General features: G+C 37.2%; 2 protein-coding genes across 4 annotated transcripts; one reads left to right on the top strand and one right to left on the bottom strand.

Annotated features, from left to right (window-relative positions):
• Positions 1-500: 500 nt before the first annotated feature.
• On the bottom strand, positions 501-7372 carry ccdc126 (coiled-coil domain containing 126). Of its 3 annotated transcripts, none has more exons than XM_041246333.1 (3): positions 7287-7372; positions 2227-2610; positions 501-1416 (listed from the first exon to the last, which is right to left on the bottom strand). In XM_041246333.1, exons 2-3 carry the CDS (start codon positions 2459-2461, stop codon positions 1268-1270), a joined length of 384 nt encoding a protein of 127 aa, XP_041102267.1. In that variant the 5' UTR covers positions 2462-2610; positions 7287-7372; the 3' UTR covers positions 501-1267. The 3 variants fall into 3 exon arrangements, with proteins under 3 accessions (XP_041102267.1, XP_041102268.1, XP_041102269.1); XM_041246334.1 differs by having other exon boundaries at positions 7178-7371; XM_041246335.1 differs by lacking the exon at positions 7287-7372 and adding an exon at positions 5059-5176.
• An 85-nt stretch (positions 7373-7457) lies between these two features.
• On the top strand, positions 7458-22267 carry fam221a (family with sequence similarity 221 member A). Its single transcript, XM_041246332.1, has 7 exons — positions 7458-8167; positions 9596-9766; positions 10202-10392; positions 10967-11173; positions 12008-12103; positions 12428-12516; positions 20777-22267. The coding sequence occupies exons 1-7, from the start codon at positions 8103-8105 to the stop codon at positions 20864-20866; spliced, it is 909 nt and encodes a 302-aa protein (XP_041102266.1). The 5' UTR covers positions 7458-8102; the 3' UTR covers positions 20867-22267.
• Positions 22268-22904: the final 637 nt, after the last annotated feature.

Consider the following 22904-nt stretch of genomic DNA (forward strand, 5'->3'; position numbering starts at 1 on the left):
AGTGCCTGAGTTCCAAATTTGAAAAACAGAAAAGCACTGCTGGTTTGAAAGCTAATTAACATTCTCTAAAAATACAAATTTTAGATGTAATTTTTACATTTTTATTATAAATAATATATTTGTTTTCATTTTATATTAAACATGTTTTTCAAAAGTCCATCCAATGACTGGCCATAAACACTGGTTTACAGCTGCTTCATATATCAGCCAGTGCAGAGGCCTGGGGTTTGGAATAACCAACTGATCTTGCTTTTAAGATTTTATATATTTATTACAAAAGCATAAATTAGTGCTATACATTTATTTAAAATAAAATAAAACTGGTAAGTATTGTTATAAACTATTTATGCATCTGCTTTGCTTGTTTTTTTTTCAACTTACAACAACTTACAGTACCAGAACCACAGTTTTTATTATCTGATGAGATCAAATGAATGAAGTACAGCCAGGGGAAAAAAAGAGATATTCAGAATACAGTGTAAAATGACATTTTTTTTGGGGGGGGGGGGGTGATATAATACACAGAGCATCGTGGTGACTGAAGATCTGTATGAGAGATGACCTCATAAATCGAAAGGAATAGAAAAAACATAAAAACTTGCACTGATCCTAAAAGTCGCAGGTGAGACACACTACCTACTAAATGTTACCTCAAGTTCAATGTACTAATAAAACATGATTTCGTCTACTTTGTTTTAGAAAAATGAATATTGTAATTGGCATTCCTGTACTTTAAGATGCAGGACTACACCGTCATTTGTAAGGTTGGTGGTAGCGCTTGGTATCATAGCTTAGTTATAGCTGATATGAAAAATATAGTTATTTTAAATCAATCATAAGCCTTCACATATAGTACAGTGCAAATTCTTTGGGTTGATTTTATAATTTACTGTACAATTTCCAAAGCTACAATACATTCTATGCCATTTAAATATTGGAGTATGATTTTAAGCCCAATACTAAAAACTCACTTGATACGCCATCAAGTTAATCACTAAAACGGACTGATATTCATATGCAAAACAGGAAACGTTTCGAAACATATCTTTGTTTAAACAAAGATCAGAGAACACAAGCTTGAATTTGTTCCGTCTGTGGAGATTTTTAATCCACAGGCTCCTAAAACAACAACAACAAAAAAAAAAAAACTAGCTTGCACTAAAAGATGAAAAATCACTTTACAGTGAAGTAAACTAACTTTCTTCTAAAAAGCTGCCACAATTGAGCCAAGGTCTACTAGATTTAAGCTATCAATGTTCACAACTTGCTATCTTGGGCGATCTGCCCTATCCGTTGGTTTGCTGTGCGTAGTGTTGGTCATGGAGTTGTTCACAACAAAGTTTACTTTACTTTCCAGCTTCACCAGCCGCTGCAATATATCATCTAGCAGGACAGCAATGGTTCTCTTTAGGTCAGCTAGAAAAACAAAAACAAGTTAACAATACAAAGCAGAGTATTACTGGGAAGACAAACAAAGTACTTACGATAAAGGATATTAATTGAAGTGGTTTTTTATTACATTGACTATTGGTGTATTTGTCATTTCTCAACTACTGTGCAGTTGAATATTGTACATAATGACTTATGAAACGGCAACCTGAAATTCTGCTGTGTCCCTGAGCTTTTCTGTTACCATGCTCACAGGAAGCCCTACTGGGATACATTCAAGCTCAGCAATAGTAGTAGTAACAGCGTAGTAGATTTTGTTTGAAGCAGTATACTGACAAGCTGCTGCTATATCACTTTAAAGGATTTGTAGCTTATAAAATAATTCCATAAATCTTTTCTGTTTTACACTTCCATTAGTTATACAGACAACATGTATTTTCATTAGAAAACGTGAAACCTGGTAATATTTTGGGGTAACAAAACTTTAGTTTCTATGCCATTTTTTGGGAATATCTGTGACAAGCCATTGAAGGAATGAGGACAATCTCAACCTCCAGATGAAATGACCAAACAAGTGCAACACAAACTGAAAACACAGCTTGCAAACAGACATTTCTATAATTGTAGTACCAGACATCATGGTATATACCTATTTTACAAATACAAGTGCAAAACAGGTAAGAATTCTATAATTATTCTGTTAGTAACAAATCCAGTTCTCTGACCACTTTTAGCAGCACTAAAGTTCTAAGAAGACAGTCATGGTACAAATGATATAAATGCAGTATACATCACTCAGCCTCAATCTTTCTGTGTTTGTATGTGCCAAAATCTTACCATATCCAGCCATTGACGTCCCACGCAATCCATCTACATTTTGATTTTCCTCAGCCAGCACCCTGACATATCGTTTACTTAGGTCAAGAATCTCCTCGCGCAGCTCAGCACTGCTCTGGTGTCTCGGATGCTGAAAGGCGTATCTCAGAAGCATCAGGCCCCAAATCAAGCCAAAGATCAGCAACAGTATACTCAGTTTCTGTGACATGTTTTTTCGAAAGAATATTCCAAGCATGATCGTTCACAAGTACAGAATTGGTCTGTTCCTGGATATCCAACCATGAAGCCCAATATTCACAAGCTTAAGAGGGAAGGGACTTCTTTGGTGCGCAGACTTGGTTGGTCACAGATTCTTTTGGTTCTCTTCAGTAGAAGAAAATCCTTCTATAAATAAAAAATACACAACGAATGGTCAGATTTATAGGAAGTTTTTCGATAGGCATGGTGATAGTTACGGAGAACAGTTAAAAGAGGAGGTTATAAATCAGTTACATTAGAAAGTTTTTCCTGTATTGAGAAAATAACAAGGGACATCTGAGAAGACCTTATTGATCAGAATGTCTTGCCTTTATAGCTTTTAAAATAACTAAACAGTGGCATACACCCCCCCGCCACAGAGACACATTCACAAAAAGCACAAAATCAGTGTGACAAGAAAGTTGGTGATAAGGATATTAAAAACAGTAGGTACACAGTGGTATAAAATAAGAAATGGCAATATGAATAGTTTGATGAAAACTCACAAAAATGTATGTTAATAATGTTAACGCCAAGTTTCATCACAATTTAATAAGTGATTTCCATAAACTATATGCACAAACACAATGTAAAATAAAGATGGACACATTTATCGACAGACACAGTATATTCCCAGCATCTAATGCTCTTATAGAAACTCATACTAAATAAAATGGTAATATCCAGTGTCATTACAATGTGAAAAGTAGTTTTCCATGTACTTTAAAAAGGGGCACATAAGGACTTTATTTTATTGTGTTACACACATTGTGTGCATTAAAAGAATACACAAACCTTACATAAACAGTTGTAGCAACACATGGGAACATGTAACACAATAAAATAAAAAAAGGTCCTTATGTGCCCTTTAAGTGTGCCATACAGACTGACATATGTACAGTATGACCTTCTGATGAAAGATTTTTATATCTCTCTTGAAATTGTTTTTGTGAAGCCTTTTTCAGCTCGGTATACGAAAACAAAAAAGAAAAGTCTTTGTCTTCAAATCAAATCGTTTACTGATGCATGCAGTGAACTCTCCTTCCAAGCACAGACCCAGAAGAATTTATTCCCTTATCTATCCTCAGCCCAGACTATGAATGCTCCCACTATGCATACAGATTGGTCTTGCTTAGGTATTTCAGAAATAATGTGCATTCCCAGAATGTGTGGATCCTGTTTTGCTTCTCTCTGTTGTCAGAAGTCATGCATCCAGGACAGAACAACAGCTTTCTACATCCCCTGTCGGTCTCCTTTCAGAAAAGAACAGAGTGGATGTTTGTAAGTCTGCATGCTTCGCAAACTGCGACCCAAACTAGTCCACGTTCTCCAGCATCCTCTCCGTTAAATCCAGAGGGATGGACCAGAGGGATTGACTTTCTTCAGCAATGACAGTAATCTCACTAACACTTCCTATGTATACTTACTGCTTTGTGCAAGTCACACTGTAGTATTGCTTTGCATATAGAATACCAAGCTGCTTGTCCTTAAAGGGGATGGTGTCTATTTTCATGAAGTTCAGAGTAGCTGCTTTTAGTTGGGGTTTTCAGGTCTTGAATACTAATGGTCTTTCTGATTTGATGAGGCAAGGTGGGCTAGATGTGATTGATACCAATTTCATTTGTTCAACGTTTGCTTAGCTGGTATTTCTCTTCTTGTCGCTTATAGAAAACTCTACAGCGGGATTTGCATACATGCATGTGTATAAGATCACCCCACTGTGTCCCTGTCGACCAGGGATGTGCAAATTGTGATCAAACACTGTGCTGTTACAAAATATTACAAAAGGGCACAATAGAAAAGAGCCAAAAATACATTGCTGCAGAAGCACTCTCAATCGATACGCAATCTAATAGATTCGTTCTTCGGATCACCTTCAAGTTCTGCTGAGTTTGCAGGCACAGAGGGCACTGCTGGACTGCACTCCAGTTGGAATTTGCATTAAATCCCAAGGGCTTCATAATCTCAACAGCTTTATTGTGTTACGATATTTAAGACTTTAATAGCTTATGTCCAATTATGTCTATTGTACTTGTAATACAATAACTGTAATCTCTCTGTTGTGACATCAAGGATAACATGATCTGAAAGGGTTACAGAACATCCTGTTGTGTTTGTAAGAGACCGATTCATTTCCCTTTGCCCTGTGTTGGTAATATTTTCCATTTGTTTTGATTATTTTTAGTCACACATAAAGGTTCATAAATACGCTGGGCAATAAAAAATTAAACAATTCTCAACTTTAACACACTGGCTGCTAACAACAAGACAAAATGGTGTCCTACAACAACACTGCAGATTATATGTTCCAACAACAGCCATTCATTTCAATCAGAAAATCAGCATTGTTGCAAGGGGGAGCATGACTGAGTTTTCAGTCATCTGTTTTAGGAATAAAAACATCAAAACAAATTGTCTATAAACACATCATACAAAATCAGCAAATTTCCCAGGATAACCATTGCAGAATGAGACCATTACTAGGGCTTACCAATTAAATCATTGTACTATAATCCCCCAAAATAATAGTTTTCTAGCTGCATTATATTACACTTGTACACTGAAAGGCTCAATTATTAAACAAGCATAACTTACATATTTACACCACTTCACCATCTGATGTTTCTACCCATTGCCAAATGTGTGTCCAACAAATCAGACGATGCAGAGCTACTGTTTCTCCAAGTTATTCTAGATAAGGCTCTGATAATGTGCTCCCATTCTAGAACGGTGAGCCTGGGTACTGGGCTCTATTCATCAACGTGTCGCTCAGATAAACAGCCTGCATCAGACAAACAGCCTGCATCAGATAAACAGCCTGCATCAGATAAACAGCCTGCATCAGATAAACAGCCTGCATCAGATAAACAGCCTGCATCAGATAAACAGCCTGCATCAGATAAACAGCCTGCATACACCTCCAGGTAACGATAATCTCAATAACTTGAGAAACAAGCTCAGGAAGTTCTACCAAAATTACAAAAGCAGTTCTTTGGGCTGTATGTTCAAATGTAAGTCTGTCTGTTTTGATGTAAAATTCAAAACAGACTGCTACTATACAAAACTAGCAAGAATCAACTACAGTGGTTCATTTATGTGTACATGTTTAAGCTCATATTCCTTATTCCAGTCATGAGTTTTTATCCTGTAAGTCAGGGTTTCCCGATCCTGGTTATGAGGGGCCCCTGTGTCTGCTGGTTTTCATTCCAACTCAGTTCTCAATTATTTGCTTAATTAGACCTATTTAATTGTTCTCAGCTAGTAAAAAGTTGCCAATTTCAAGTTACTTGTAAAATTGTACAATTAGTTAACTTGAAATCTCCTGCTGTTTAAAAGCTGAAAAGAATTAATTAAGAAAATGGTCTAATTAAGCTAATGAATAGTTCAATTAAGGGTTTGATTAAGTAATTGAGGTCTCAGGATGAATGAAAACCAGCAGACACAGGGGTCCCCCAGGATTAGGAAACCTTAAAGTAATTGACCCAGAATGACTGACACAGATACTTACAGGATACAAATGTATACTTACTGGATACAAATGTTCCTTATGAAACAGAAATTGGCAGTAAATGGCCGTCGCCACTAAACCGGATGTTAAGTGTCGCCACACACCGGATGCAATGTGATTTGTGCAGTGGCAATGTCATGGCAAACTTTGCCCTACAGTTCTGGGTATTTTGATACTGCAAGAAGTATCTTTTCTTCTGCCATCGTTTACTGAAGGTACACAAGGGAAGCTGTTCCTCATTGGTCAGTTCCCTAGCTGCTACGCAACAAAAAACGGAAAAATATACACCATTCCTATTTTTTTTTTGCATCGTTTCTGTGTTTGCAACATCAACCAAATTTATGTGCAGCCTAATCTTAAAGGGTACATCGGGTCCTTTTTATTTTATTGTGTTACATGTTCCCATGTGTTGCTACAACTCTTTACGTAAGGTGTGTGTATTGTGTTAATTTTTTTAACTTTTAAATTGCATTCCCTGCCTCAAGACGGCTTCACATGGACCTGCATGGACCTCTTAGAACTACATTTCCCATCATCCACACATATGTAACGGAGTTGGACTTACCAGTGAGTAGGAGGATAATAGGAAATGTAGTTCTGAGGTCCATGCGGGTACATGTGAAGCCATCTTGAGGCAGGGAATGCCATGCTACCCCTTCCAGCCCGAAAAGAATTTTGCAGCTGCAATTTGCAGGTCAAGATACCCAAAAGAACACACCCATTTTCAATGTCTCTCCCACAAGATAACACAGCAACTCCTTGGGGAACGACAGGGAATCCAAACTCCTGGATCGGACTTAAAATTCCAATCCAGTTTAGCTCTCTTCAGTAGTCGCTAGGTAATGTTTGCCCAGTTATTGGTTAACCATTTCGTATATAGGCTAGTGCGACACATATACTATCTGTGGTACTGTAGTCAGCAATGTTTTGTTTTTTTGTAGCGCACAAAAATGGTCTTAATTACTGCATTTTATATAACTGGTCAAACACGTAAAGTTTTAAATGTAGGTACAGTACCCACTAACAATTGCCATAAGATTGTATTGTAGTAGTATTATAAGAATCGCCAGAAAGGCCTGGTTTTCTCTCTCTGACACTTGCTTTAGACACACAGAACACTTTGCGCGATATAAACAGTATGAACGGCAACAGGATTTTGCAAGTCTAGGCACTACGAACGGATTGCCTCTTCTGACATTACACTACCTTCACACTGAAGAAAGGTTGCATTAGAAATCGGATCCACGTCTCTGTTATCCACCATATCGCTTCACAGTTTGCTTATTACTTCAGTTTCAATACTTCTGTGAGTTACCTTTCCTTTTAAACATCAGAGTATCATGCCACGTTCTCTATCCCCAACCAGACTCGACCCCGCTGCTGCTATTGCCTTTTCTCTCCTGACCGTTTGCTAAAGAACGTAATTTTAGCGTTCGATGTGCAAAGCTATATGGGAGATGTAGTTTATTGCAGTTTGGCGTTCTATCGAAACGAAGCTTCCTAACTTGTTGGTGCTGAATAAACATCTTATTCTTTCAGTTGGTTAATAATGCATCCAATAAAATAGGTACATAAACAAATCAATCTTTCTAACACAAGTCGTTTTTCAGCCTAGGCAAGGTCTAGAAGCCAGTAAACACAGAAAATATGCGTTAATCGCATCTTCGTCTTATCTGGTTAACCAGCATCTTCAGCAAGGGCCTTTAAATGTAAGTGTTCTTATCGTGAAGAAAACAAGACACACGTGAGTACGACTACTTATGTAGAGTATTTGTAAACAAAATGACCTTATTACAGGTTAATAGACATATATTTGAATCATACTGTAAAACATATTAGCATGCGATTTCCTACTTCCGTGTTTTGTAATCCGTTGCACTGCCAGGCTCCAGAGCTCTGACATCACATTCTGTATCCTAGCAACAACCACGCTAGGCAGTGTGTGTGTGAGACTGTGAGTGACTGCTGGGGTCGCCTCACAGTGCGGGAGTTGCACCGTGGAACCGGAACGGGACGAGAAGACGGTTGAATTATTATTTGAATATGACCGATATGGGGAGGAATTTATTTTAGGGTCGCAGGTGACAATTACCATCTTAATTCTGATAATCTACTTAGCAGCAGGTAAAAAATGGAAAGGATTCGCATCAGTACAAATTCAGCGAAGGCTGTAGACGATTACCTGGAGTATAAAAGGTGTGTAACAATATTTTACAACATACAAGAACGGCATCTTGCAACGATCTTGCAATCTGTGTTATATTTCTTGCTTAAATCGAACGAGGGTGTAAGTGTTAGTTCTTGTTTACGTGCGTGTTTACTTGATTTGACCTCTACATTTCTCTTTACAAAGTGATGTGCGGATTGATTGCTACAGGACAAAGTTCTGCAGTAAATAAATAAATAAATAAATACAGCTTTGAAATACTGTAATAACATCATGTTGCAAAATTACCTTTCATTCACCGAAGCTTCTTGTGTGCGTTTTCTGTTAGTTTAGTTATAAGGTCCATAAGAAAAGTTTAACACTAATGCACATTTACAGTGTAATTTGGGATTTTTTCCATGCTTTCCCAAAAGTTTATACTAAGGCATTTATCATAGTTTAGTTTTTAGTGTTGTTTAATTAGTTGTCCTAAAAATGCATAGTACTGTACCACCACAAGACACTATATAGTTTGCTAAAATATACAGCATTCAAAAATGGAAAGGAAATTTCCTTTAACCTGATTGGTCAAATGACCTCGGGGTTTATGTAGCAAAATATTAAACTTGGCAACCCTGTCAAAAAATCATCTTTGCAGCAAATGTAGCGCATTGTATATGATGGGTGTTTCACTGAAAAAAAAAAAAAAATGTTTCTAACATCTCATCAAAATGTAAAATTGTGTGTGTGTGTGTGTGTGTGTGTGTGTAACCCATCAAACACAGAACAACTCAAATATGTAATTTCACTGCTTCCCTTTGCCAGATTAGCCATACTTTTTAGGGATTTCTCATATCAGTGCTGAGAAACCAAGGCACACAAATTAAATGTTTCAAAAACTACAGTACTGCAGCACCTAGGTGATCTTCTCTTCCCTCACCCCCCTGTGGTGGAAGCAGCTATCTGTTATCCTCAGGACTGTTCAGTCTTTCATCTTCTCAAACCACTTATTCAACCTTTATTTGTAAATTCCTTTTTATATTCCTTTTTGTATTTTCCTTTATATTTATTTTGTAGATAGTGTATATATGTGTTTGTTTTGCATTTTTATTGTCTGTAACGTGTATACTTTTATATTTAGTTTAATTTATGTAAGTCGCTTTGGATAAAAAAAGTGCCTGCTAAATTAAATAATAATAATAATAATAATAATAATAATAATAATAATAATAATAATAATAATAATGCTTGTGGTGCACTGAAATTGTGCTCATAAAAGCTATGACAAAACTAAGGAGACACATGCAATTCAATGGTTAAATCAGAAGACACTTGCTCCAAATCTGAAATCTAACTAAAAAGTTAGTAGGTTAAGTAAGCATAATACAAAACGGGATGTAGGTTTGCCATGTGGTAAAAAAAAAAAATTCTGGTCTACCTGCATTTCAGTTTAAACCATGCAAATACTTTCATTGTAGGATTGTTGGCGAAGATGATGGAATACTTTTTACTCCAGAAGAATATGAGGAGTACAAGAAACAGGTGTTACCTACACGGTTACAAAACAGATTGTATGTTAGCTGGGCAGTGCCCACTGGCATTGACTGTAAACTTATAGGACCAGAGACCCAGTGCTTTTGCACTCACAGGTAAAGGGGGGGGGGGGTACAAGATGTTGCTTTTTATCTAAACACAAACTAACTCTTTAGAATTTTCACTCCAGTTCACACAACTCGCATCCATATAGGCTTCCTAGTGCGGATTGTAAAAGTTATTGCACATACTGTCATAGAACCAATCCAAAACAAACAAACAAAGTGCTATATGTGTATTACAGTATTCTGGAATGTTGTACCAATTTTAAAGTCAAAAAGCCTGAGAAGTGTTACAGCTGTAGTGAGCTGTCTGGAGCCAGGTAGGTTACTAAAAGGCAAATATTAAGAAGAATCCCTGCCAATGTTTGCCGTTACATGATAATCTGGTCATTTTATCTTAAATAACACCTGCATACAGTCGTATGTAGTCATCGTCAATGTATTTATGATATATCATCTGGTGCTGTTTTGTGTTTTCCATCTGAACAGGTACAAACAGCACAAAACAGACTTCAAGGAGATTCCCGAAGTGCGTCCTATTGTGCTGCCTTGCCGGGTAAGAGGGTGCCTGTGTACATCATACCACTACGTGCCACTCAACGGCTCCCAGCCGGTCCGATGCAGGTGCAAGCACTTAGCTAGTGAACACAGCGAAACAGGACAATTCAAGTGCAAAAAATGTAAGTTTGTACAATACATAATAAAACATATTATTAACCTATACATTGCTGCATACTGTAGTTGTCCTTCATTGCAGGCACAGGAACAATGGAGGTAGAAGCTCAGGTTGTAGAGTCTACTGCAGAGACAGTGACAGTGTTTGCAGCGACTGCAGTTACAGTAGGACATGCATCTAAGTGAAGTTTCAGTATTCACCACCTGATTATTTACAATGAATATGTTGTACTGGTCTATCTCCCCAAACAATTCTACCTTCCTGCCAGGTTTTAGAGTTGAATAACTGCTCATTTACATAAATCATCTTGTTTGTATTTGTAAAGATGCCAAGCCAACATATGACCCCTAACATCTGGGGTTTTAGTATCTCAGGTTGAAACATGATCCATTCAGATTAGTGTAAAGGTTGGGAGTAAAATTAAGGGTAGGTTTAGAGCATTCTAATTACTCACTACATAAACCAAGCCGATGAGTGTCATCTGATGTTTTTTTTTTTTTTTTAATATACTGTATTTAAAATTTTTTTTTTTACATGCCCATTTACTTTTTTATCATTCCATATTTTGTTTTGTCCAGGTTCAACCTGCAGTGGATTTAATAGCCCCTTTACGTGTGGATGCGGCCAGCCCACGTTTGCTCATGAGATGCTTGTTGAGACTAAAGAGGAGAGGCTGGCTCGTGGCAGGCCGGTGGGGCGGGATGTGCCGTACGCTGCCATGGGAGGATTGACAGGTTTCAGCTCTCTGGCAGAAGGTTATATGAGGCTGGATGACAGTGGAGCAGGTACTGTATGACCTTCTGGATTCAGCCCAGTCTTTGGAACTGTATTAGACTTCATGTTAACAGCAAAACAGAATCATGTACAGTAGAAACTGCATGTTCAATCTATGAATTACCTGGTTAATTAGAAAATATTAACAACTGAAGTGTACACATCTTTAGCGTATACATGGGAATAAGCAGTGCTTAGTGTAGCCAGCAAGCTGTGTATAAGCCTAGTTTTTGTTGGTATACTGTTGATTAGCAATAGTGGGTGCCTGACAAGTTAGAGCATCTGTATCCCAGACTGCAACTGCAAACAGGAAATCAAGTAGCACTGTCTATATGTAAAGGGAATTGTCCCAAAGGACAACTACTGATCAGTCTGGTGACAGCAGCTACAGAAGACTATGACACCTGAAAGCCTATAATCAGTAAGCACAAACGCCCCAAAACGGAAAGCGTAGTGGGGATTTGAACATTTATCTATTAAGTATTTTCAATACTGAAATGTAACATCTTGATTTTTATTTTAGCAACAGGTGCATAAGTGACTTTGATTTGATCAACCTATAAGCTGTGGAAGTAACTACAGCTGGATTTTGTTTACAGCATTTTACAAGACTGGACTACATCAACCACCTATCTGTGGTTATCTGGGGGTTGCCACTAAAATGTGATAAAACAGATCCAGCTGTGGAACATCCTGAGGGTGGTAGTGAAAGTCGTTAACTGTAAAGGAACATGGTGCACATCACAGTAGTTCCTGTTTTGAAGAACTGCTTCAAATAGTAACATTTGGTCACAGTAAAAAAGGTTGCATCTTCATTGATAAATATGGTCCCTGACTTTTAACAGGTGCACCACCGGTAGATGTATTAGAATCCTCTGGAACTGCTCTGGACCATACATTTGTTAAAGCTTATGGAGGACAGAGGCAAACACTGACAGAGGGTAAGAAAACACACCTTTCCCCAAGAGTACTGACCTTTATTACCATTATTACTTTTAATTAATAACGAAGGAGCAATGCATTGAAATAATTACATTATTTATAGTATGTTTTGCTGCAAAACTTCCTGCATATGCGGTTCAGTAACTTTAACTGTAATCATGTTAAGGGGAAGTGTTTTCTGGAAACAGAAAGATACTGACTTCAGATATACCAAGTACAAAACTGAATTAATACAATACAGTCTGAAAATAATCTATAAACATGTAATCAGAAATCACAGTGAGTCATGAGTGGATTTTGATATTGCTATTTTTTGTACCTAGACATAAGCACTGTCACTAAGCAAGTCTCGGACTTGAGAACCTCAGAAGAGGATGACATGGCTTACTTTGAACGGCGTTACCAGGAGCGAGTAAGTTTGTTAAACTGAATTAATTTTTTAAAACGTAAGGGTAACATGCACTGTCCAAGGATGCATTATATCATGTAAATTCTCTTAATGTGTATATTCTTATTGTAGCTTTCCAGACTGTTACGACACACAGAACATACTTTTGCCAGTTGGAAGTCAAGAAACATTACAGTAAAGCTGTAATACAATAACTTGTTACATCTTTGTACACAAGTTATGCAACAGATGTTTTAAGGCCTTAAAAAAAACAGAAAAAAAAAACTTTTACAACATCCAAGCCACCCAACACTAAAACCATAGTGAAGTGAGGTGCACCTGCCTAATGCAGTGTTACATGCCTTTCAAGGATTAGTATATAAACAAAGAGGGATAGAAAAGAACAGAAAAAGAAAACAAATTATTAGGCTTGTAACGATAATAATCAAATTATTTATCGACTGGGACCCCATGATAACAAATCGATAATATTTTAATGAAACCGAATATTCCATGAAATTAAAACGTGTCTTGTATATATTAACTTACTGTCAAGAACGTAATCTGTGTTGTTGCTTCTAAAAATTACTGAGAATATGCATCTGTGATGATGCAGAGATCAAGAGTAACCTGCTTTGTTAATGTATTTTATACATATTATTTTGTTTTAAATCAGTCCCAACTGTAGCCGTCTGTCTTGAGTGAAACTAATAATATTTAAGATTACTACGTTGTCACGTGTCGCTGTTTCAGAAAGTTTTTTTAACCTTCATTTTGAAGCAATGCATTATCTGCAACCTTTTTCGTTTTCGTTTGCTGTCAGTCTAAATGCCGCTGGATCGTAACTCCACATATGAGATCCAATGAAACATTGCAGGTTGTACAAAATAGTTTGCCACCAGTAGAACACAAAAATATTTTACAGGAGCCGCTGCAGTAATTATTGCAGATTTTTCAGTTCATTTTGGACACTTGCACAATGTTCACTCGCTTAACAATATCTGTTGAGATCTCCTAGGATACTAAACCCGCCTCAGATGCCCAGATGATGATCTACCAGTCAGTGAGGAAAGACCAGAGTGGTTATTGGCTGCTGTTAAGTGTCAATCAATAAATCCTGTCCCGTTTTCTTTTTGAAATTGAAACAAGTTCATAATCACATCAGGAACCTGGACCAATATACAGCACAAAATATGCCCTGTTCACACGTGCATCAGTATGATACTAGTACAGTTTGTTTCGGTATAAAATATACCGTTACAAAACCACTTTCTAACTCACTTTTCTATACCGGTACAGTACCGATATGGTTGAGATATACCTGTCCACATTCATGTATGTTTAAATTGACAGTGTTCGGGTTCTGAACTCGTTTCCATGACAAACGCTGTCACATCTGTTAGAAATGGATCCGCTATATGTAATACAGCATGTTTTTGCCGTCCTGTCCGTGTACAGTATTTTGTTTTGTTCAGTCATTATTAAGAGACGAGCCGAACGCGAGAGAGTGAGACGAACAAAAAGCGAAAACAATTAGCCGTCTTTAAAAGCATGAGGTTGCAAAGACAGCGGGCTTCATCACGGCTTTGGGAATGCATTTCTGTTTTTTGCTTTTTGAGCGGCGCAGGTTGCAAACACAGTGGGCTTCATCACGGCTTTGGGAATGCATTTCTGTTTTTTGCTTTTTGAGCGGCGCAGGTTGCAAACACCGTGGGCTTCATCACGGCTTTGGGAATGCATTTCTGTTTTTTGCTTTTTGAGCGGCGCAGGTTGCAAACACAGCGGGCTTCATCACGGCTTTGGGAATGCATTTCTGTTTTTTGCTTTTTGAGCGGCGCAGGTTGCAAACACAGTGGGCTTCATCACGGCTTTGGGAATGCATTTCTGTTTTTTGCTTTTTGAGCGGCGCAGGTTGCAAACACAGTGGGCTTCATCACGGCTTTGGGAATGCATTTCTGTTTTTTGCTTTTTGAGCGGCGCAGGTTGCAAACACAGCGGGCTTCATCACGGCTTTGGGAATGCATTTCTGTTTTATTGCTTTTTGGTGTAGCCATGATAAATGTACTGTAGCTCAGCGTAAAATGTAAAGCTGTTTAAAGTATTTAAACTGTAAAGCAAGACGTGCACATATTTCAGAATATTGACTTAACTGTATCGATACCGTGACGGTTTACCTGTCCACATTTAAGTTGTTCCGAGTCGGAAAACTGCTCTTTTTTTTGTTTCGTACCGATACGGTTGTGTCGATACGACACCGATAAGAACCGTAGCCTGGACAGATGTTTCGGTACTGTTTTGGTAAGGTGCTGCAACGATACCGGTATAATAATGCTAGTGTAAACAGGGCAATAAACCGTTTTCATGGTGAAGAATGAAGGTAGGGTCTTAGTAATGTGCTGTTTACAGTAAGTATAAGCGAATCCACGTGGGCAAAACACACCAGTATGGGACGCGTTTTTGATTGCAACATGGTATGCAGATTGATTAGGCCTATACATGTAAAAAGAGATATTCTACATATCTTGGTTGCGATGTGGGCAGTTAAGCCAATTCATAATACATCCACATAAATGTATGAAAGAAAGAGATTATACATAAATTATACATATTCAAGGATGGAGACGTAAAATAAAATGATCTACCGGATCCTACTGGGTAGGATACCTCTATGCAAAGTCACGTAAAGTTTTGATTAAAGTATGAAATTGAAACGCATCTCTGCACCGGGGCACACTGGACGGGGCTGCTGTCTTCGCTAGCAAAAGCTGGGCCACGTGATTCATAAATTGTAATCAACAGCAAATTAAAAACAAATGATAGATATGAGAGATCGAATTATTTCCATGTGAATAGGCCATAATGTTAATGTAGTTTTCAAACCTTTTTTTTCTCCTTTGGACAGTGGGGTTGATTTTTTATTTATTTTTTCTTAATTTACCGTTATATTTACTCTGAAAATAGGTCGGTTTTTACACAAAGCAAGGCAAAGGCTAGTGACGACAGGCATATGAAAATTGGAGAGTGCTATATTTAAATGCCAATGTATTTATCAAACTTGTCTTAAAACACCAGTTTTTGTTTGACTGAGTTTTTTTGTACCACGCACTATAAAAAGAGTACTTATAGCTCTAAACTGTTACTGTGACGGAATTCTTTGTCTATTTTTTTTTTTTTAAGCATTTTAACGCGACAGTGATCGATAATGGTAGTCAGAATTTGCAGGATAATGATGTCAACGTCAGGGTTTGATTTACAACACCACTAATTATATCACGTGGCATCAATCATAACTTTCGGCCAATTGGACCAACAAATTTAGTTAATAATAATAATAATAATAATAATAATAATAATAATAATAATAATAATAATAACCAATAAATACAATTATTTATCAGGCTTACTAATGGCCCTTTTTGACCTTTTATTTAATTTTATAAAATAAGGTTATGGAAAATTGAAACCTTAGTAGCTGCCTCACAAAAGCAAGTGTTATTTTATGGATTGATCCAAAGTATTTGCTCAAGTAAGGCAATATTTACTGGAGAGACAGGCTGCAGCCTTTACTTCATTCTTTCTGCTCCAACAAAGAGCTCTAAATGAGCCCGTTTTATACAGCACTTGATGTTTACATCTTTCATAACCCCTTCTTTGTTTCACTCAGTAGTCCCCTGTGTTGTGATTACATCATTCTGTTTGCTGTAAATCTTTATCACTTAAGCTGGCAAAACAATTCTGGTTTGCATCCGTATTAGATGTTGTGGCCTTGCAGGTGCATGAACTCCCTAAAACCCAGAACATTCGCTGATAACATTCTCAACATTTTATTCACTTCGCTCCTGAGTGGCGCATCCGGTAAAGGCACTCTGCCCGGAGTGCAGGATATGCCCTATAGCCTGGAGATCACCGGGAGTTCCCAGGGGCCGGCACACATTTGGCCATACTATATTTAAATAAGCAGTGAATGCATGCAATTTACCATGAATATTTAACTAGCAACCTTGTTTCTGGTATATTATAACAAAATAAAACATGTAGGATGCAAATACAACATTATATAAAATAATACAGAATCATCTATCAAACATAAGAAATAAAAAGTAAATTAATTAATTAACCAGTAGTTCAACACTTTACAAGAAATGAACATAACATAAAAGACCTACAATTTGTAGTTTTAGAAGAAATAAAATTTGATAATGTACAATACAGAAGAATAAGTGAAAATACATTAATAGACTCAATTTCCATTTCAAATAGAAAGGAAATGTAAATCGTTACATTATTAACTATGTAGTAAATTACATCACAAACACATTAGATTTAAATAGAAGTGTGTAGTTGCCATGGCATCAAAAGTCTATAAATACCTTTACTGTTTGTTTTCAATCACACTTTTCCTTGACAAAGATATATTAAACATACTGAAACATTGGGAAGTTGGCTCTTTTGAGCATAAACTCTTATCTATGTACTTGATTCTGCTGAGTCAGCGCCCCGGGGGCGTAGAGTTGACATTAAGGCAAAAGTGGGGGAGGGGCGTTGACTCAAGACAGGGGTGAAATAACAAGTAATATTACTGTAATATTTTGTAACATTAGCTAGATAGATTATGTTTAGAATTAGGAATGTTTAAAATTCAAAAGGCACAGCACACAGTTACGCTAAAGAAATGCAGTTAACATTTATTAAATGGTGAAATACAAAGTAAACGCATGCAATCTGTTTTTTATGCTAGACGCATTGGCGTTATAAACCCAGTCACTTGTGGTGCCCCCCAAGGATCTGTTCTTGGGCCCCTTCTCTTCAATATCTACATGCTTCCCTTGGGTCACCTCATCCGCCAACACAGCCTCATGTTTCACTCCAAAGCTGACGACACCCAGCTCTACTTAAAACTCGACCCTGGAAGCCCTTCTGCCATGGTCAGGCTCTCTGCCTGCATTCAAGACATCGAGGCCTGGATATCTGGCAACTTTCTTCAGCTGAACACTAACAAATCTGAACTCCTTCTATTAGGATCTAAAACTCAACTTAAGAATCTAAGTATAGCTGCCCTGAACCTCAAAAACTGTCTGGTGCTGCCTTCCCCCACAGTATGAAGCCTTGGTGTACTTCTTGACAGCAACCTCTCCTTTGATGCCCACATCTCCTCCGTGGTCAAATCTACCTTCTGCCATCTTCGAAACATCTCCAAAGTCCATCCCTACCTTTCCCTGCCAGATGCGGAGATACTTATACTCAGGCATTTGTCTCCTCTCAGCTCGAATACTGCAACTCTATGGTGGGCTCCCGGCACACACCATAAACCGACTGCAGATAGTTCAGAATGTCGCCTTACCAGATGTAAAAAATGTGATCACGTCACCCCCAGGATTATGTTCAAAACTCTCCTGCTCACCTACAATGCTATTTAAAATAAAGACTGATTGATAAACGGTTTGCCTGAAAAAAAGGTGCTGCGTAAGTCCACTGTAATGTCATCCTATGTTTATAATTAGGCATGTTTAAAATTCAAAAGGTAAAGGACAGCGCAGAGTTACGCTAAAGAATCAAGAAGTGCAGTTACAGCTCTTCGGCAGAAACATTTCGATCAGAAAACTACAAAGCAGCAGCAGGCTGCAGCAGCTCAACCTGGATTCTGTGCTGCACCGAGTGACACACACTCAAGAGAAAACATGTTACTTTCATTCTAAATTAAAAACGACTTTCGTTTTTACAGTATTGTATTGCACCTGTTTGCACACTAGTTTCTTTTGAAATGTAGTTTTTTTGAAGTAGTGCTTTATATGTGGTAAGTAGCCCCTTTTATGTTTAGTTGTTCATTTAAATAGTTGGCTGTGCAGATGTTTGATGTGATGTGCTTGAATAAAACCTTTGAGTTGTATCCGATAGTTTGTCTTTCATTAAAATGTAACAATCACTGAGTACTGGCAGTGGTTTTAGATATGAGTATAACCACGTGGTTCTGGTGTTAAATGGTGAAATACAAAGTAAACGGTTTGCCTGAAAAAAGGGTACTGCATAAGTTCATGGAAATTTAATTTCAACTGTTCAAAAAACACACATTAACCTTTAAAGCTGAAGTTTATTAAAATAAAAAAAAAGATTGTAGCTTAACAGGAAATTGTAATCAATCGGACTCGGTCGGACCCAAAACAAGAAGTGCTGACAATGTATTCAGTCAATGCACAGAGCAATGACTGCATTGCACAGCTTGTTCTATTCACTCGATGCGTGAGATTTGAACTCTCAGGCATTATTTGCACATTTCAAAAAATAAATAAATAAATAAATATTATTAGGCACAGGTGTCTTTGTCCATCCATCTACAGTCCAAAGCACCTTTGACCATTGTTCCATTGTCCAATTTCTGTGTTCTTGTGCATATTTTAGCTTTTTGGTCTTGTTCCCCTTTCTTAACAGGTGTTCTTACTGCAACACATCCTTTAAGTCCTGATTTCAAGTGACCTTCGTACTGTTGATTTGATGGACGACACCTGTGCCTTCTGCCAGTTCTGTTGTCAATTCAACGCTTGTCTTTCTATTCCTTAAGGATATTATCCTCAAGTATTGCTCATCCTTGTTAGACAGCTTTTTGGTTCTTCCAGTCCTGGATTTGTCAATTACAGATGATGTTTCTCTGTACTCGTTGATTATGCTTTGGATAGCATATCTTGAATCGAGTGATGCGAGCTATTACATTCAATGTTTTTCCTTCTTTATGCAAGTCAAGGTTGTTATCATAGTAGACAATGCTAGTGGAAGCTTTGATGCGCTCATAATGCATTAGAGTAGAAAAATGCAACATTTAAGACTGCACAGCGATGTGTGTGTATATAGAGTGCCTTGAAAAAGTATTCAGCCCCCATCCCTTTTTTCACATTTAAGAGTCTCACAGCCTGGGATTGTGATGCATTAGATTGGGAATTTTTATTTGTGAGTCACACATTCTTCTTCACAGAGTCCCCCCCAAAAAGAAAGAAAATAGTAAACAATAAAATAATACAAATTACAAAAATGAAATGTCATAATTTTTTAAGTATTCATACCCCTGGGTCAATACTTAGTTGAACCACCTCTAGCAGCTATTATAGCCAGTAGTCTTTTCTGATAAGTCTCTATTAACTTTTCACACCATGATGGAGAAATATTTGCCCATTCCTCGCAAAATTGCTCAAGCTGTGTCAGGTTAGTTGGGGAACAGTGATGGACAGCAATTTTGAGGTTGCCACAGATTTTCGATGGAATTAAGGTCACTCAGGGACATCAATTTTCTTAATTTAAGCCACTCCAGTGTTGCTCTGGCAGTGTGCGCAGAGGGGCGCAGGTTTTTATCCATGATTTGTATTGTGCGCCATTCATCCTCCCATCAATCCTGACAATATTGCCAGTCCCTGCTGCTGAAAAGCATCCCCATAACATGATACTACCACAACCATACTTTACGGTGGGGATGGTGTTATCTGGCTGGTGTGCAGTGTTTGATATGCGCCACACATACTGCTTAGCATTCAGGCCAAAAAGTTCCACTTTAGTCTCATCAGACCACAATATTTTCTGCCACATAACTGCAGTATCTTCTAGGTGACGTTTTGCAAACTCTTTGAGGTGTGTGTGTGTGTTTATTAAAAATTCAAAACAGAAATGTGACTTAAAAGTTTCCACAAGGTTATTTATAAATGATTACACATGTATGTGTCTGCAGCTGCTGGCTAAACACTTCAATACAGTCCAGACAGCCTTCATAGTGTAAGATCACAGAGATTTGTTATTAACCCTATCCTAATACCACCTTCCATTAAAGAAAATAAACATATAGCAACATTTTATATTATAACATTAGAGAACTTTTTATTTATCTTAAATGTATAACTTTTTTAGATCATGAAATTAGAGAGCTCAGAAGAAATCTCTAGTAGTATCAACATTAATTGGTTGGTTTTGTGGCAGATGTTGGTATTTTATACAGTGGTGACCAGAAATATTTACACCCTGTGGTTTCAGATAATGTTCGCTCAGTTGGATTATAAAGTGTAGATAGTTTGGACAATGTACAAAGATCCTTGATGTTTCGATCCTAGGAATAAAATTGAAATGAAATGAGGGTGTGAATACTTCTGTATATTTAGGGTTAGACTACACTCTAGACTACATGGTTGCTTTTTTGGATTGTACCAAAGTCCCTGAATTCTTTGAGAGAGGGACATTGACAATATATTCCTGGATGCTCTGGTTTTGTATATATTTCTGCTGCAAGCTTAACCGGAATTGTTTGTTCCAGTTGAAAATGGAGAAGACGGCAAAGCAACCAAAGGGTCCTTCATCTACAGGCAAATTACCGTCCAGGACATCGACACAAACAAAGAAATAAATCTATTGAAATGTTGTGTAATAGGATAGTATGCTTTACCAATTATTTAAATATTGACAAGCATCACAGAACCATGCCAAGATATGCCCAACAACGTTTACGTGAGGTTATATTTTATTGAATTACATAACGATATTTTTTGTTGTTGTTGATGTTTTTGTTGTTGCTGTTAAGTCTGTTTATTTTCCAGACACATTAATATGTCTAGACAGGTGACACTATAATAGTAGTACCTTCACTGGGTTTATAATTCATGTTCTAGACCTTTCAATGGTGTAAAAATCAGGGGGGATTGTGCCATCAGTCCCCAGTGCTTCAAAATGGGACCCTGAATGTTTCACAATTCTTTTTAAATCATTGTTTAATAATATTTCAAGATGTAAAATGCAGTGTTGATTAATTCTTATTATTTTTTGTTAAGACAGTATGTTTAACTGTTGCAAACACTCAATCAGGATGACTGCACTTTCAAATTGTGTTATCTGGTAATACAACATTCTGAAAGTCATGTGAAATGCAGACGTGTGCTTTCTTAGTTTTTAAATGAAATTAAACTCATCTGTGACATTCATTTTTGTAGAACTGTTGTTTCATAAATGTGTGCAGTTTATGTTCTACATTTGTATATTAACCTTTTGTCAAATTGACTGTCAGTACACAGCGTGTTTTAATAATTTAATGATTTTGTTACACATGCTTCTGTTTCATTTTAGTTGCATACTTTTTCTCTGTGAATTTCAGCGTGATTAAATAAAACAGATAACACAAAAATGCATCAGGAAATGTGGCGTTTGTGTGAGTGTTTGTAATTGTCAACACATGCATTGTTATTGTTTTCTGGGAGTATTGGAAGATCTGTCGCTTTATAAGTTTAACAGCACAGCATTTATGCCTTATTGACACAGTTGCTAGGCATCCAGCTAAACTTGATAAATGCCAGAGAAAGATTCCAGTGAATAAGATCTACAAGGTTGTCCATTGGAATATCTGACCTTTTTAATATGGGCCATGTGATTGGGATTTCAATTTAGCATAAGGGATGTAATTCATTGGGGGAGATGTTTCCAAGCTTAAAAATAATCAGGTCAAAAGTCCATGAGTTAAGTGGATCTTTGCCAAATTTAACAAAATTGAAGGAGTCACTCTACAAAAACAAAACAAACACACAAGGTTGTATTATTAATTAAAGGCTTGCTGAAATATTATGAAAGGGCCTTTGCTTTAGTATTAGATCTACTGTATGTACTGTATCTCACAATTATTTATCAAATGTCATAAACTGAACAGTGAATCCTGACAATTTAATGTCAACATAAAATGGAAATGATATAAAGTGCCAGTGTGCCGACAGTCATACTAACTGAGTCGTCATGTCTTGTGAGAGGAACCCTTGTAAGTGTAATTGTGTGGAAAAATAAAGTCTTTTCTTGATTGCTTCTCAACAGAGTAGTTTTTATTCAGTAGAAATCTCATAGCTTACAATACCACTGCATTTCAACAGCTTGATACATTTCAAGTTAGTGCTCATGAAAGCTGAGGTACTGGGCTTTTACAGGTAGACTTTGTGCAGACAGATACCACTGGACATAAATACTCTCTTCCTTCCAGTCCTGTGCTTGTCTGAATTGTGTGGTAGTTTGCGATGTGGGCTAAGATCTACCTTAGACCACCAAACCAGCAAACTTGTGACCTGATTTGAACCCAGGGTTTCCAGGTGAAAGACAAAAGGTTAAGGAAATAGCTCACTTCATCAGTATCAGTAACACCATTGGAATCAGTAACACCTTAAGGATTTGCTATTAATAACCAACAATATATAGTAAAGAATGTCATTTACAATATTGGGTGGATAATATTTATAATAACAGGCTATAGCAAAAGTTAAAACCTAAAACATAATGGGGTAGTTGTAAGTATAGGTGCAATGCAAATAATTGCAGATGCAAAATTCTAGTTGCATTGCAGACAGGCAATTATTTTACACTACACCCTATGTAAGCTTAAGAGCAATGCAAATTACTTTACACACACAAATAAT

Source organism: Polyodon spathula, chromosome 3 (assembly GCF_017654505.1).
Source record: "Polyodon spathula isolate WHYD16114869_AA chromosome 3, ASM1765450v1, whole genome shotgun sequence".
In the NCBI taxonomy this organism is placed as follows: Eukaryota; Metazoa; Chordata; class Actinopteri; order Acipenseriformes; family Polyodontidae; genus Polyodon; species Polyodon spathula.

Bases quoted from the DNA above. Each gene is read 5' to 3' on its own strand.
- ccdc126 (XM_041246333.1), bottom strand. From the start codon at position 2,461: ATGCTTGGAATATTCTTTCGAAAAAACATGTCACAGAAACTGAGTATA. The intron at 1,417-2,226 runs GTAAGATTTTGG...TTGTTTTTCTAG, and splicing joins GACGTCAATGGCTGGATATG to CTGACCTAAAGAGAACCATT.
- fam221a (XM_041246332.1), top strand. From the start codon at position 8,103: ATGGAAAGGATTCGCATCAGTACAAATTCAGCGAAGGCTGTAGACGAT. The intron at 12,104-12,427 runs GTAAGAAAACAC...TTTTGTACCTAG, and splicing joins GAGGCAAACACTGACAGAGG to ACATAAGCACTGTCACTAAG. The intron at 12,517-20,776 runs GTAAGTTTGTTA...TGTTTGTTCCAG, and splicing joins AACGGCGTTACCAGGAGCGA to TTGAAAATGGAGAAGACGGC.